This window comes from Sceloporus undulatus, chromosome 1 (genome assembly GCF_019175285.1).
Source record: "Sceloporus undulatus isolate JIND9_A2432 ecotype Alabama chromosome 1, SceUnd_v1.1, whole genome shotgun sequence".
Classification (NCBI taxonomy): domain Eukaryota; kingdom Metazoa; phylum Chordata; class Lepidosauria; order Squamata; family Phrynosomatidae; genus Sceloporus; species Sceloporus undulatus.
In genome coordinates, this window is record NC_056522.1 from 375273380 (window position 1) to 375290914 (window position 17535).

General features: G+C 41.1%; 1 protein-coding gene across 3 annotated transcripts in view; it reads right to left on the reverse strand.

Moving 5' to 3' along the window:
- Positions 1-516: 516 nt before the first annotated feature.
- The window catches only part of CCDC198 (coiled-coil domain containing 198), a 35251-nt gene continuing 18232 nt past the window's right edge, over positions 517-17535 (reverse strand). For 2 of the 3 annotated variants that reach the window (XM_042470681.1, XM_042470672.1), the window contains 3 exons: positions 16366-16458; positions 13754-13916; positions 11655-11890 (listed from right to left, as the gene is read on the reverse strand). In XM_042470681.1, the coding sequence (XP_042326615.1) occupies positions 11655-11890; positions 13754-13916; positions 16366-16458 (492 nt within the window). Of the gene's footprint in view, positions 2071-11654; positions 11891-13753; positions 13917-16365; positions 16459-17535 lie in introns of those variants that run through there. The other variant, XM_042470689.1, reaches the window with a different exon arrangement.

Below are 17535 nucleotides of genomic sequence, written 5' to 3' on the forward strand. Positions count from 1 at the left end.
TCTCCCTTAGCTGAGTGAAACCTGAGTTGCACCACTTTACAACTCAGAACACTTCAAGAACTATCCACCATATTTGTACTAGCACCTAGCTTCTTACTTACCACAAGGTATTTTCATTCTTACTACTGTAGCTCTAAATGAGTATGGACAACTTGTGCTTCTTCAAATGCTCATGAACTGTAACTCACATCAGCTTTGTCCAGCACGGTTAGTGCTGAGAAATTATGGGAGCTGTAGTCCCAGCAACAACTAGAGGGCCACAAGTTGTCCATCCTTGCTCCTTAAGAAAGCTACTAGAGTATGCCAGCTTAGCTACTCCAAATAAAGAGGAAAAGATGCAGGGTCAGTGATCCTGAACTCTGCAGTGAAAAGCTTGTGATCACAGTGATCAGATGTCATAACTGTAGAGAAAGACAAAGCACCATAAAATGTAGGACATTAAAGAAAAAAGTAGCACATTACAAAATAAAAGATAAAAAATACTAATAGAAATAGAAATTCATTTCATATGGTTTATTTGCAGCTCACATTACGTATAGTGCATTTATTATGTAATCAACTGTATTTTTCTGATGAACTTGTCATCGTTAAAATGCCTTGTTGAATTACAATATCCTTATAGAACTCTGAGCAAGACAGATGCTTAAAATTGTACTTTACTAGCAGCAAACCCTTGAATGAATCTACATTTAAATTATTCCTTTCATTTGTCCATTGTGCTGAACTTAAGGAAAAAAACCAACGTGTGCATCATGTCTTCAAGCAGCCCATTGCCTAACACCTTTGCTGCCCTTTTCTCCTCCAAGAAACAAACACACCCTCAGCTTTGGGGACAAGTCTTGTCTGCTGCTGCTTCTGCAAAAAAAGATCTTTAGAAGGATCCATCCTATCCTCCTATTTTCAGCAAGTTCAGGCTGCCAAGTAGACCCATCTCTTGAAGGGGAACAGCAAACATGGTGCTACTCAGTGTGCTCCTTATCCATGCTCAGAATGGAGAACATTTTGGAATATCTCCTGGAAAAGGAGACTGAAATGTAGGACATGTCCTGGTAAAGGACATCTGGTCAACCTGCCTATGGGGACATATGTGAAAATACCTTTTTGCTGTGATTGCCTCATGTGTATGCCTGACATTACAGAAAGTGAATCAGAAGGTCTGAAGGTTTCCTAATTGATGCCACTCCTGAGGTTCTATGTTTAAACTGCATCCTAGTTTTTCTCGTTGGATATTTCCATATCTGGTGAGTCAGTATAGTTTCCATGTTCTTTGTTAAAACCACTAGGTACTAAACAAGGGGTGGAGATTGTACAGATCTTTAGGGCATTCACTGTATTGCTGGTAGGTTAAGCTCACCTGCCTATGAAAAACTGTATAATTCTTTACCCTCTGTATTAAGGGGTCTCTGGTATTGCACTCTGAAGACTTTTATTTCTGTAGGTTGTATGTTTGGATTGTTTGTCTGTCTGTCTGTCTTATATTTCCTTCACATAGACAGAAAGTCAATGGGTAGATCTTTTCAGTGAGTCTCAGTAGACCAATAGACCTGTACTTCTACAGTATGGAATACTCTTTCTTCCAACTCTATGATTCTATTCTGTCGGGGATGCTTTGATTTAGATTTCCTACATGGCAAGGGGTTGGACTGGATGGCCCTTGCAGTCTCTTCCAACTCTATGATTCTTTGATTCTAATTAGTCTACTGAAATAAACCGGGCTTGAAGAAAGAGAAGCAGAAACAGACTTTTGTCTGAATGGACTACAAACTTAGTTCTGATCTTGAAAACAATTTCTTTGTTCTGTAACTGGATTGCCCTGAATATTTATTTTATGCCTTGCTAGTCAGCCTTTTGGCTTTGCTGAAGTTGGCTTTCCACTGACCTAGACTGCTTCCTCACATGAAGTTTTTCTACATACCAGGACATTTTCTTTTTTAAGAAACAGGACCATTCAAATGTATATTCATTCTTCTGCTGTTGTAAGAACATAAGATGTATACTCTGGATCAGATCAAAGGCTTTTCTGGTCCTGTGTTTCATCACCAAGGAGTTAATCAAATGCCTGTGGCAACCCTGCAAGTAGAGCATGAGGTTAGTGGCTCCCTCCCACTCCAGTTCCTGAGGAAGGAATTTTCAGAGGCATATTGCTTAACTTTGTTGTTGTTGTTGTGTGCCTTCAAGTCATTTCTGACGTATGGTGACCCTAAGGCAAACCTATCATGGGTTTTTCGTGGCCAGATTTGTTCAGAAAAGATTTGCCATTGCCTTCCCATGAGGTTGAGAGCCTATGACTTGGCCATGGTCACTCAGTGGATTTCATGGCCAAGCAGGGAATCAAACCCTGGTCTTCAGAGTGGTGTCCAACACTCAAACCACTATGCCACATTGGCTCTCACTGCCTGTGATACTGGCAGTAATGTATAGCCATTGTGAATAGCAGATGTTGCTAGTCTTACCATCCATGAAAAGTGGTATAACTATACCTCAATTAATGAAGCAGATTTTTACTGTTCATTACTTTTTAAACAAGATTTGATGCAAGGGGCAGAAATTACATAGGAAGAATAGAGATAGGTTTTCAGTATGTTTCAACAAACGTCTTATGCAAAACCAACAGTATGGGCGAGAGCCAGCATGGCGTAGTGGTTTGAACATTGGACTGTGACTCTGGGGACCAAGGTTTGAATCCTGGCTTGGCCATGTAAACTCACTGGGTGGCCTTACAAGTCACACTCTGTCAACCTCTGAGGAAGGCAATGGCAAACCTCCTCTGAACAAATTTTGCCAAGAAAACCCATGATCAGTTTGCCTTAGGGTCGCCATAAGTCAGAAACTACATGAAGGCACACAACAACACTATTAGGCTTGTGAAATGAAACAACTAGGTCAGGGAAACCTTGCGTAAGCAAAAACATTTTGAACCTTCCAGAGACCATTTAAAGGCTTCTTCCAAAATGCATCCAGAGATTATTTTTCTTTCACCAGCCTCTACTTTGCTTATGATTTCTACCTGAGTGGCAAAAATCCATGCTTTTTGACATGCTGGAGGTGGGTGGTGAGACACGCTTACCTACTCTTCCCTTTTTTGTTCTGCTGCTCGCTCATGATCAGTAAGATAATCTGGAGGCAGACACTGTTTACCTTGTCTGTTGCAGGCAGGTGCACTTGGTTATGGTAGGACCAGTGAGATTCTGGGTCTTTCCAATGTAAGCTTTGTTTCTTGCATTGCTCATTGCAGACCTCCTGCAGCAATTCAGCACCAGAAAGTCTGTTTCTCCAACCTTCCACCATCATACCAGTGCTAATGGTGTTAAAAGGTTCTGGCTAGACAGAGGATGTGGAGAAAAAGGAGGACTGGGCAGGTGTAAAAAGCTTTTGTAAAAATGAGCTTCACTGTCAAGTGCTTTGTTAACTAGTTATGCAGGTACAGCTGTTTAGTCCAGGAAGAACCACTGCAGCTGCTTTATAGGCATACAGAACATGGTATATAGTAGAATTCAAAGATATAGCTGAATCAGTATGTAAAGAGATTTTGCAGCACCTTTGATACTAAGGGGGCATTCACACTTTTTTGTCCCGAGAAGATGCAGATCTCCACGGTAATGCAATACCTGATTGGTGTTCCTACTACATTTTGTTTCCGAATCTCTCCGTAGCATTTTAGCCCTGTTGCCATTCACACTTGTCACTGTTTCGGTTTAAAATGGTGTGGCCTCCATTTCTGGGAACGATGCAGTGTGATCTGTATCGATTTGGTAGCTTACTCACACTACGAAGATGGGGATCATTGCGGCTCTTTAAAAAAGATGCGGGGAAAAACCTAGTATCGAATGTTCTGGCTTAAGTGGGTTTTCGGTACACACATGCACACACCCCGCAAACTACACCAAGTGCAGTTGGGGCAAGTGTAAACTCCATGAAAGTAACCCAGTTTCACACCCGATTATTTTCCTAGTGTAAATGGGACCTAACTGAAAAAAAGAAGGTGGCAGCATCTAAGTCTACTTCCTTGGACACATTTGGATCTGAGGAATGCATCTGAGGAAGTAGACTTAAGTCTACAAAAGCTCACACTGCCACCTTCTTTCTTTCAATTAGTCTCAAAGGTGCTACAGAATCTACATTTTATGTAGTGTTGGTTTATCTTCCTGTCTGGCTAAGATCATGTAAGATGTTCTGAAGGAGCCCACTTCAAACACTTAGCAGCTTGAAGAGCTGTTGTCACAAGAGTTGGAGAGCCCCATATGAAGATGATGAATCTCTACGCACATCAGGTTCTAATGTTGCCTCCAGTCTAATTTTTAAAAAAGGATTTTAATAAAAAAGGATTTGTCTTCAAGCACCAAAAATGCTCCTGTAGTCTTGCTTTGGCCATTTCATCATAAAGAAATCCCCACAAGGGTAAGAACTTGACTTGAACACCTGTTACAAGTGGTGTCTCCAAATAAATATTCTTTCATGTATATCCAAAAAAAAAAAAAAAAAATGGAACAGTCACACTTTGACATATCAAAGAAAGTGAATATAATAAGGCTGTTTGCTAACAATGGTCCCACACTCTTTCATGACTTCGGGGGCTTAATAAATTGTAGCTCCTAAGCCCACGAGAACATATTTTTCTGTTGAATGGCATGTTTGGACAGACATGTTGGTTTCTGTTTTTCATGGTCATTTCTTGGAATGTAGAGGCCTGTTTTGTGTGAAAATAACTGGATGAGGTGAAGTATATGCTCCTCTATAGGGCTTCAGTTGCATTACACCTGTAGTAAAAAGGAGTTGGCGAGCCAGTGTGGTGTAGTGGTTTGAGTGTTGGAGTACCAACTCTGGAGACCAGGGTTTGATTCCCAGCTCATCCATGAAACCCACTGGGTGTCCTTGGGAAAGGCACTGGCAAACCTCCTTTGAACAAAAGAAAACCTCATGATAGGTATACTTTAGGCCGGGTCACCATAAATATCACATGAAGGCACACAGCACCAAGAAAGAAGTTAATTCCTCTCTCTGTTCGCTATCATGCCTGTAATTAGGCCTTCAACAAAAGCACCCAATGCTAGCTGTAAGTGATCAATATTTACAACACAAGATGTTTTTGTATAAACAGACTGCAGATTATTCAGGAATTGGTTTGATACACAGTGGGCCTGCTGTATTGGCAGCTAGTGCATGGTGACCAGATGCCCTCCTTTCAACCTACATTTCAACTTTCTGTTTAGGAGGAATTCCAAAAGGTCCTCCATTTTGAGCACAACTAAGAAGCACGCATTTACATTTACATTAGTGTTTCTAGCTTTTAATTTGGTCATGTCCTACATTTTTCTTGAATGTCTTACATTTTGCGGTCCTTGTCCTCCTTTGCAGTTAGGACTTCTGGTCACCCTGAACTAGCAATCCACCATTGGAGCATCCACAGCTCACCACACCCCATATTATTCAATGGCGGCACATGCACACGATAATGCGTATACGTGCATGTCACCACCCATTGAATAATATGGGGTGTGACCATCCGTTGTTTTTACCTTCCATACGGATGGGGAAGGTCCACTGGATTTAATAAGCATCCACAACCCTGGCTGTAATGACTGTATGTGGTGGCTACTTTTGTGACTTTTCCTTTATGATTTGTAGCTCTTTCTAATGGTCTGCACTGGTCCATCCCAAGGTTCTGAGATATTCTGAGGAAGTTCTTTTGTCTATCTACCACCATCACAGCTACACCTGGTGAGGAAATGCCTGCTCCCTTGCTCTGGAACTCCTTGCTCTGCTGCTCCAGAGACTAGGACACGGAGCGATGGATGCAAACTATAGGAAAAGAGATTCCACTCAACATTAGAAAGAACTTCCTGATGGTAAGAGCTGTTAGATATTGGAATACGCAGCCTCAGAGGATGGTGGAGTGTCTTTGGAGGTCTTTAAACCAAGGCTGGATGGCCATCTGTCGAGAGTGCCTGGATTGTGTGTTCCTGCATGGCAGAAAGAAGTTGGACTGTATGACTCTTGGGGTCTCTGGCATTCCTTGGATTGTAGCTGTTCTGCAGTCCTCTTTTGTCATTGAAATAGAGTGTGATCCTGAATGGTTCTGCAGACTGCCTGTTTTTTTTTTTTAATCCTGTGAGCTGCCTTGGGTCACTTTCTGGGAGAAAGGTGGCATAAAACAGAGCCATTAGGGCTGAAGGGCGGGATATAAATACCTAAATAAATAAATAAATAATGTTGGCAGAAATAGAGGCTGTACCAGGTCTGTCCCTGTAATATTAACAGTAATACAGGGGTACCCCAGCTAACAAAATATTTAAGAATGAAGCTCTTTTTCTTTTTTACAAAGACATTTAAAGCCTGCCCAGCCCCCATTTCTTCCTCATCCTCTGTCAAGCTAGATATTTTTAGCAGCATTGGTGGCAGGAGGAGGATGGTGGAAAAGAACTGGAGAAACTGACTTCTGCAATCAATAATGCAATAAACAAAATGTACTGGGGAAAATGCTGGATTCTGGTTGATCCTACTATAGTTCTGTGTGCCTCCCCACAACAGGCAAGATAAACCCACAACGGACAAGGATTCATTTTGGAAGCCTGCAAGTGGTCTTTAGAAGGTTCACAGTGTTCTTGCTGACTTAATGCAAGGCTTACCTGACTTGGTAAGGGGAAAGGAGAGGAGGAGGCAGGTAAGACTCGAGCATGCCTAAGCATGGAAGCAGATGAAAGGCCCTCCCTCCATCTTAACAACCACTGCCTTGGCATCAGAGGGAGAGAAGAAGAAGCAGTATCTGCTGGACTTCACTCCATATACATGGCCATACTCTTTTCCTTTTGTGTCATGTCTTAATTTAGACTGTAAGCTCAAGGGTAGGAAACTGTTTGATTGTTTTTTTACCTGTATTTACAGTGATGGTGCTATCTAAATATGATATAACAATTTTATGCCCTAAATCTTGTTGGTGCTGACTACAGTAGAGCCATTCTATCAATTGGATTTTACCTATATGTTAGCTCCCCATTCAACAATTGATTGAATAAGGTCCAAAACACACTGCAGAAATAATCCAGTTTGAGACCGCTTTAACTGCCCTGGCTCAGTGCTAGGGAATACTGGGAATTGTAGTTTATTATGGCACCAGAGCTCCCTGACAGAGAAGGCTAAATGTTTCACAAAATCACGGTTTGTAGAATTTCCTAGCATTAAGCCAGGGCAGTTAAAGCAGTTTCAAACTGGATAATTTCTGCAGTGTGTTTTGGACCTAGGTTACTCTAGTTGGGGCAAACCAACAGGAGGCCAGCTCACATGTGTGCATGTTAACCTGGTCCTGGACTGTATCTATGCTGCAGAAATAATCCAGCCTGACACCACTTTAACTACCATGGCTCAATGCAAAAAGTTTCTGGGAACTGTAGTTTTGTGAGACATTTAGCCGCCTGTGTCAGAGAGTGACACAACAAAACTAGAATTCTCAGAATTTCATAGCATGGAGCCGTGGCGGTTAAAATTGTGTCCAAACTGGATTATTTCTGCAGTGCGGATGCAGCCTTGGAATACAAAGTTTGCCAAAACATGTTGAACTGCTCTTCTTGTATGTGTGTGTGTTTTTGTGTGTGTGTCTCTACACTTTCGATGTTGTTTCTGCCGTTTCTGCCTTTGGTACAAAATTTTCTGTTGCTGTTGTTTATTGTGAAAGATTATAATAATTTCATAAGATCACCCAAAAAACATTTATATTATCTTTTGCTGTATAATTCTATTCACAATATTTCCTCTGTCACCTCTGGCCTGCTGTTAAAACCAGACAATATGTGGAATGGATAGCATCTAACTCTGAGAAAGGTACTTTTATACTCATAAATATATGCCAGGACTGATCTGGACTGGGCCCATCGGATGTAAGGAAGGGCTGCTTGAACCTCTCCCCAGCCACACTCTTTCCCATTTAATCCCCCAATGTGGGGCCAGTCTGGGTTGAGTCCTCATGGGGAGGTGGTGGCATATTTATTTCTCTCCCCCACCCTTTGGCCCCTGTTTAGGAGTCAAATTGGCTTGCAATGACTTTTTAAAAAATATTGTTAAAAATGCACAAAATACAGAAATTAAGAAGAGATTGAATAACAAAAAAAATCAAAACCAGATTGAAACATACATCATTAACCATGCACCCATATATACACTAACAGAACTCTTAGCAAGCTCCAGCACATTGTTTAGGTAAGAAAGGCCTTATAAATCATTCATCAAATGGCTGTCTAAACAGAAGAGTCTTTACTGGTCTGTGGAAAGAAAGTAGGGAGATTGCCAATCTAATTTCTCTGAGAAGGGAGTTACAGTGTTTTAAAAGACTGGAGGAACCAAAAATAACCTAGCCATGTACTACAGTTAACCTAGCCATGCCCTTCTCTGTAACATTAACATATTGTCCACATTCACAGATTTCATGGTGCACACATTTCTGTCTTTATGAAGGATCCACACCCAAAAATACAACATCTTTTGGTACTTCTTTCTATATAAAAGGAAAAATGTTCCAGACCTCAAATAGAGATTGTTCTGTATAATAAGAGATACCTGTGAGCCCTATAAGGGAAAGGTTTACTGGCCCGCCAATAAGGGGTATCCTTTTATAATAAGGGATACCTGGCAACCTTAACAGGAGATAATATGCAACCGTCAAGGTGAGTAGCTACTGATGGCCTTATCTCTGAATTTTCCTAATCTCAACCTGGTGGAAAGTATGACATCCTGTCGCAGTGAATTTCATAATTTGTCTCTGTGCTGCAAAATATATGCATTTGAAAAGGGATCTAGGAATCTTAGTGGACCACAAGCTGAACGTGAGTTAGCAATGCGATGCAGCAGCTAAAAATGCCAATGTGATTCTAGGCTTCATCAATGGAAGTATAGTGTCTAGATCAAGGGAAGTAACAGTGCCACTTTATTCTGGTCAGGCCTCACTTGGAATACTGTGTCCAGTTCTGGGCACCACAATTCAAGAAGGCTGTGGACAAGTTGGAGCATGTCCAGAAGAAGGTGACCAAAATGATCAAAGTTCTGGAAACCGTATGCTATGAGGAGTAGCTTAGAGAACTGAGTATGTTTCACCTGCAGAAGAGAAGGTTAAAAGATGACATGCTAGCCATGTTTAAATATTTGAAAGGATGTCATGTGTAAGAAGGAGCAATCTTGTTTATTGCTGGTCTAGAGACTAGGATATGGAGCAGTGGATTCAAGCTACAGGAAACGAGATTCAAAGTAAACATTAGGAATAACTTCCTCACAGTATATTTCACTGTTGAACAGCTTTGGAGATTTTTAAACAGAGGCTGGATGGAGTCTTTCCGGGGTGCTTTGATTGTGTCTTCCTGAATGGCAGAAGTGGGTTGGATTGGATTCTATGGATTCTATGATTCTGTTAAAATGAGTTTTAAAAAATATACTCAAAATGAACTAAGAAGAGAATATATAGCTATAGCACTTGTAGTAGTCTGATCCTCGGTAGAGAGTTGTGCCAAACATTGAAGGGGTATGAAAGTATGAAAATTTTAAGGTATGAAATTTTCAACTTATTACCAGGAAAATATAAATTCCGTGCAATTGATGTGCTGCATAGAGAAGGATGTCCAAATTTCCTTTCTGAATGTCCGAATAAGTATATTACAGATGGATGCATAGAATTATTGACAGTTAGGGGTACCTGGTGAATCTGGACATTAAATATGGGTCTTGACTTCAAATGTGTTTAAGAATTTATTTTTGATTTTTTTCATGTTATTTATATCATGTCTTTCTCCCTCTGCAGGATCCAAGAAATTACCGCACCAGAAAACATTGTGGCTTGCACCTAACTTAACAAAACCATTATTTTCCCTTGGCTCTTAGGGCAAAAATCTTCTGACAGTGCCAAATGCAAGGAGAAATATTCAGGCTTTTGGGAGAGAAACTGAATGATGGCAGGATTAAACAAACTCACAGGATATCAACCAAATGTATTTTTTTAAAAAATAATTTGAGATGTGCTGACAAACAACAGGGCTGAAAATAGGAAAGGAAGAAGACAAGAAGGGTAACTTTTCCACAGTTTGGATATGGGATCCTGTCTCGGTCATCTTGGCCATCTAAACTATTTAGCCTAAGGTCTCTTTATCCGATAATAGGCCTGAATTATTCCTTCAGTAGGTGTCTGGTTACTAATACCTCTTACAAGGAAAGAAAACAGTTCCTCAAGCTTAGCCATCAGGTATTTATTTATTGATTGGTTGAAATGAAACCCGGCTCTTCCTTTCTCAGCTTTCCATTTAACAATTTTCTTTCAGCCATTCTACTATTCTCTGTGGCAGCTGAAAAAGCCAAGGCAATGTTGGGCTGCATTATAGAATCACAGAGCTGGAAGAGCCCAAGGGCCATCTAGTCTAACCCCCTGCCATGACAGAACACACAAAGCACCCCCGACAGATGGACAACAAGCCTGTTTAAAAACCTCCAAAAGAGACTCCACCACCCTCCAAGGCAGCATCTTCCACTGTCAAACAGCTTTTACCATCAAGAAGTTCTTCCTAATGGTTAGGTGCAATCTTTCCCATTGCATCAACAGGAGTACTGTGTCCAGATCAAGGAAAATATTTGAACCAGTCTATTTGACAGAACCTCAGCTGAAATCCTGTGTCAAGTACTGAGCACCAGTATCAATAAAGATATTGGCAAGCTAGAACATATCCAGAGAAGGGCAACCAAGATTATCCTAGGTCTGGAAACCAAGCCTTATGAAGGACAGCTTTGGGAACTGAATATGTTTTGCTTGAAGAAGAAAAAACTAGAGGAAGGAACAAGGGAATTAGCAATTCTGAAATTGATCCTAACCAACAGCAAGGAGTTCGTAGTCACTGGAATCAATATAGTCGATATTTTAAGGAGAAGTGACTGTGTAATGCTAGAATTTACTATTGTATGACAGGGCAAAGAAGAATCTAGTCAGACATTAGATTTCAGAAAAGCTGATTGAAAAATGGGAAACATCTTTTTTTAAAAAAAAAGCCAATGTGACTAGACAGCAAACTCAAGGAGTGAGTGAAAAGAAAAAGAAAAACTTAATAGGGAGGTCATGGGCCTGAATTTGCAGGACCTGAGCAGAACAGTGGAAGAAAGGGGATCTTGGAGATGTCTCATCCACAGGGATCGACTCAAGAGCAGCTAACAACAAATAAAGAATGGAAGAAAGAATGAATCATCAAGGAAGTGTCAAGATGTGTTGCCCAGGCTTATGGGAACAGTATAAAAAAAAGCTAAAACATGAGCTGAGAGTGGCTATGTAAGCAGGGGGCAATAAAAAGAGGGGTTTCAGATACATTCAAAGCTAAAGAATGACCAAGGAACTAGAAAGGCTGCTGCTTAGTAAGGATTGTAAAATGTGAACAGATCACAACAGCAAGGCAGTCATGGAGATCTTTAAACATAGGTTGGATGGCTATCTTTCAGCAGTGCTTTAGTTTTGTTTTTCTGTCTGACAGGAGGTTGGATTAGATGGCCATTGTGATCTCTTCCAATTCTTAATATTCCATGATTCTCTTTCTAGAATAGTTGTGGTGGTTGTTTGGTGGGCTTTTCCCCCTGCCTCTTCTCTCCCATAGAAAAGTCTCACCAGTGTTTTGAAAGCTGAGCTTCTGTATGACAACATTCAATCAGAACTCTTTATCAAAAAACTCATCAAAAAGGGTGATCCTCTCTGTTTTTGTCCTCACTAAGGCAGGTCTCCGGCAAGGGTACTTCCAGTTGTCAGAGTCACTGCTTGAAGCATCTGAAGAAGAGTCTCTCCTTGCCTGCTGTTTCAGTAGCCATGCTTCCACTTTGCCCCTCTGACTGAGGTGAGCATCAGATGGTCCAGGCTCTTTAAAAAGTTCTCCATCCCACCGATCACCTAAGAACAGAAGCAAAAGTAAACTTTTGTTGTTGTATACCCAGTCACCAGGAGAGCACAGTCATGCTGTGATGAAATTGCACTATATCAGCTCCTTTGGACTAGTCAGTCGATTTCTCTAGCTTTGCCCAATTTCACAGGAGTCAGGGACTGGAATTCTGATGCGAAAGGATCTTACAGCACCTTTGAGACTAACTGAAAGAGAGAAGTTGGCAGCATGAGCTTTTGTGGACTTCACCATGCATCTGAGGAAGTAGGCTCAAGTCTACAAAAACTCATGCCACTAACTTTTCTCTTTCAGTTAGGCTCAGAGGTGCTGCAAGATCCCTTTCCATATTGATTTTCCAGAATAACACGTCTATGTTCTTGGAATTAGGAGCCTTGGTGCTGCAGTGCTTAAATGCAGCCACAAAGTTGTGAGTTCGATTCCAGGGTTCCAAGGTTGACTCAGCCTTCCATCCTTTTGTAGGTTAGTAAAATGAGTCCCAGCTTGTTGGGGGCAGTTGGATTACAGATTCTAAACTGCTTTGAGTGTGCTGAGTTCACTAATAAAGTATAGAAATGTAAATGCTATGTAAATGCTAAAATGCTATTCTACACTATATCAGCACCTGCACTTTTTCCAGGGTTATGCAGCGGAGACGAAGGGAGGTAGACAAAATCAGCCAGTACAAAGAAGACTACTTCTTCAGCCCCTTATTTTCTTCACAGCCACTGTGCTGCTGTGGGATTTTTCCTAGTGCCTCTAGCGCCTGTGTTGGATCAAGTACACCAGTGTGGAGCACCAAAAGGATCCCAGCTAGAGAACTGACAAAATAATGTAAAGGCACTTAATCTCTAAACTGAGGTTATTGTATGTTGCACATCTCATGAGATAGCACTGATCACTGGAAACGATGGTAGTGCTTGATAAAGAGAAAGGCAGTAGGAAAAGAAGACAAGTACAGATGCTGCTACACTACAGAATTACTGTATATAGTCATGTATAAGTCTAGAAATTTTAGTCGACTGAGGTTTTTGGGGTCAATTTTTTGACTAAAATTGGTGGTCAAAACGAAGTGCCCAGCCATGTGATTGAGGATGGGCACCTCATTCTGACCTCAGAGTGGAGCAACCCAAGGCAGCAGTGACAGCACTGGGTGGCGCAGCAAGACACGCATGCAAACACCCTCCTGGCATTGCAACACTTTGCAATAAGGGAGGGTCATGACAGCTCTGGAGCCAGGAAATACAGACAAGACCTTTGTTATTCTCCAGGAGCAAATGGGAAGTCATTCCACTCTTCAGATGGGTGGCCTGGTTAATATATTGCCGCCAAAGAATCCTGTGGCATCTTAACTACTAACATTTTCATCAGTCTTCATGCTGCCCAAAGCTTTTTGTTGCCATTTCTTTGCAATCTGTTGAATTTAGCAAAAGGAGATAGGATCTGAGGGTGTAGGCATGTAAAAACAATCAGCTTTTACATGGTGAGGAGAAGTCTTCGTCACACACACTCTCACATATGTTAGGACCAGGCTTAGCAACTGTCAAAGGTGAGGGGGCCACATAGCCCCTCAGAAACCCTCAGAAGGCCATCACCTTTCCAAAAAAGGGGTTTTTAAACAATATTCCAAATGCCTCCTCCCTCATCAACCATAGTAGAGGACATTTTCATAAATGTTTTTTGCCATTTTAGGCAAAAGAAGTGCTGAACTGGATGACTTCCAGGTTTTACAACAGGAAATAACCTGAAAATCATCAAGAGTGAACTGCTTTCTTAACTCCTGGGGCTCTAATAGCAGTGTAAGCCATGAAAGGTAGCATAACCCAGGGAAAAGAATGAATGGAATGGAATGGAATGAATTCCTTGGTGTTGCTTACCTTGGTTTCTTTTAAAGGTTTTGTGAAGGTCCTGGGCAAGCAGATCTTCATCCTCAGAGCTGTTATTTCCCTGCATGTGCCCCACAGCTCTTCTCATATCAAGATCCCTTGTTTGAAGCTTACGAAGTCTTGCCTCTTCACGCAGGCGTCTCCTCAGTTCTTCCTGGATTTATAAAGAACTCATTATGGGATGTAGCTAAGATTCAGACCTAAAACTGTGTGTACGGTTATCTCCACTTCCCAGGGGATCATGGGATCAGTAGTAAAACTGGCATAAAATCCAATTTCCATTACATATGCTGCTGATGAAGCGGCTTATTCTTAAATAAATAAATATCCACCTATAACACAACTTGTTATTCTTGAGGGGGGCCCTGGGACTCTGTTATTTTTTCCTCAAAAATATGGATCGAATTGCTTGTTCTAACTAAATATAGATGCATAGGGCTAGGTCCTACTGTTAATCCTAAATGGCGTAGACTTATTGAATCAAGGGGATTTACATATGTGTTGACTCACTATTCACCAATTGATCCAATGAGTTTGCCCTAGTTGGGAACACCAAAAGGATTTGGGCTGCATTGTTTAAATTAGAGTTTAACAGACTGACAATTATACGTTGAATCAATTTAAAAGCATTTAATGAGATACAACCTAATTTAAGTGATTAATCAACATTGCAGATCTATCAGTAATGGCAGTGAATATATTGATAATGTTATCAACTCTAACCGTATGTCTGAACCCTGTAGTTGTCTTCCTCTCCAATACTGACATTACCTCATAGAATCATAGAATCGTAGACTTGGAAGAGACTACAAGGGCCATCTAAATCTAGTCCAACCCCATTCTGCCATTCAGGAAATCTCAATCAAAGCATCCCCGACAGATGGCCATCCAGCCTCTGCTTAAAGACTTCTAAAGAAGGAGACTCCACTACACTCCGAGGAAGGAGTGCATTCCACTGTCGAACAGCCCTTACTGTCAGGAAGTTCTTCCTAATGTTGAGGTGGAATCTCTTTTCCTGTAGCTTGCATCCATTGTTCCGGGTCCTGTTCTCTGGAGCAGCAGAAAACAAGCTTGCTCCCTCCTCAATATGACATCCTTTCAAATATTTAAACAGGGCTATCATATCACCTCTTAACCTTCTTTTCTCCAGGCTAAACATCCCCAGCTCCCTGAGTCGTTCCTCATAGGGCAAGGTTTCGACCTTTCACCATTTTAGTCGCCCTCCTTTGGACACACTCCAGTTTCTCAATGTCCTTTCTGAATTGTGGTGCCCAGAACTGGACACAATATTCTAGGTGGGGCCTGACCAGAGCAGAATACAGTGGCACTATTACTTCTCTTGATCTAGACACTATACTTCTATTGATGCAGCCTAAAATAGCATTGGCCTTTTTAGCTGCCGCATCACACTGTTCACTCATGTTCAACTTGTGGTCTACTTGGACTCCTAGATCCCTTTCACACGTAGTTTCATTCAGCCAGGTGTCCCCCATCCTATATTTGTGCATTTTATTTTTCCACCCTAAGTGCAATACCTTACATTTCTCCGTGTTGAATTTCATTTTGTTAGCTTTGGCCCAGCTTTCTAGTCTATTCAGGTCATTTTGAATCTTGATCCTGTCCTCTGGGGTATTAGCTATTCCCCCTAACTTGGTGTCATCTGCAAATTTGATAAGTATGCTCCCAATTCTGTCATCCAGGTCATTGATAAAGATGTTGAATAGCACTGGGCCCAGGACAGAGCCCTGTGGGACCCCACTGGTCACTTCTCTCCAGGATGAAAAGGAGCCATTGTTGAGCACCCTTTGGGTTCGGCCGGTCAACCAATTACAGATCCATTTAACAGTTCCTTTGTCTAGCCCACATTTTACAAGCTTGTTTGCAAGAATGTCATGGGGAACTTTGTCAAAGGCCTTACTGAAATCAAGATATACTATATCCACAGCATTCCCTTCATCTACCAAGATGGTAATTTTATCAAAGAAAGAGATTAGATTTGTCTGGCATGACTTGTTTCTCTGAAACCCATGTTGACTTTTTGTGATTATGGCATTGCCTTCTAGATGTTCACAGACTCTCTGTTTAATGATCCGCTCCAGAATCTTTCCTGGTATTGATGTCAGACTAACTGGACGATAATTGTTGGGATCCTCTTTTTCCCCTTTTTGAAGATGGGGACAACGTTTGCCCTCCTCCAGTCGGCTGGGATCTCTCCTGTTCTCCAGGAGTTCTTAAAGATTATTGCCAATGGCTCCGATATTACATTTGCCAGTTCTTTTAATACCCTTGGATGGAGTTCATCTGGTCCTGGAGACTTAAATTCATTTAGATTAACAAGGTGTTCCTCTACTATTTCTTTATTTATTCCTTGCTGAAATTCCCTTTTCTGTCCTCTGCTCCATTATCCTCAGGTTGAGCACCTTTTTCCTTTTGTGAGAAGACTGAGGCAGAGAAGGTGTTGAGTAATTCTGCCTTTTCTCTGTCCCCTGTTAGCATTTTGCCATCTTCTCCATGCAGTGGCCCTACCTCATTTTATACAATTGTACATTTCCTCTGTCGTAAGTCAAACAACATCATCCCTCTTTCAACAGCTCCATCATTACCTCTTTTCTGATTTCTAGCATCTTCATCTGGAGTAAATACTGCCGCCTTCCATTTGGATGTATGGCAGCTTGCCGTCCCCTCTCTAGTTCCTTCTAGGGTAGGTGAAGGGATAAAAGACATACCAATAGGTTAGAAAACAAGTTCACAGTCTCATTGCTGTTTCATCCATCACTGTTATGATCAAGCCATAAAAGAGTATTTGTCATTGACACACAAGAACCATCTTTACTATCTAAAGAATGCAGTATGTTAGCTGTCAAAACTCAGATTTGCTCAGGAATGGATGCACTAGAGCAGCCAGGATGGCCCAATCTCTCCTTGTTCTCCTTTCAACAGCAGGTAAAAACATGCTTGTGCCATCAGGTTTTTTCAAACTGATGAGGATTGGGCAGTTAATTGCTGTGTAATTCAGATTTTAAGATTTGTATGGAATTTAAAATATATATATATTAATTTTTAATCTAGACTTTAGTCTACTTCAGATGCTTATGGTGGAGTGGAAGACAGGTACAGACAGGAGTGCAGGAGTTTAACTGAAGAATAGTCATTTGGGGTTCCTTCTACAAAATGACAAGGATTGCCTTTTGAAATATATGCACTAAAAAAATATTTCAAACTGTAGATGCTTGAATCAGTGGATAAAAAAATCTGTGGATACCGAGGGCTGATTGTATAAAGTTACAAAAAGGAAGTCTAAGTCATATTTGGCCAAGGTTAGAAGAAACATAAGCCTTAATGCCACTAGCTGAACATTCCTACTCATGATACAGACGATATTCTGAGTCTTTGGATGTTGATGGGAATCTAGGAGTCTGGATCTGTTTCTCCAGCCCGCAACCAAGCTTCCTTAGGGATGGTGAGGAATGTTGCACATGATTCTTTCATTGCCCAACACAGAGGGTCCAAATTAGGTAAAAGTTTATTTCTGATCAGAAATTGGCTCATCTGCCTTTTTTCACTGCTGGTGGGTATGTAAAAAGGCAAAGCAATATTGGAAAACAATTCATTCCCAGATTAAGAGAATACTAAATATGACTGGAGATGATATTAAAGATAGGGCAGATCTCTAAATCTATCTATTAAACATGACAGAAGATGACAATTTGGAGAGAAAACATGGAAAATTACTATTTCATATGATTGTAGCAGCAAGAATGTTATATGCTGCT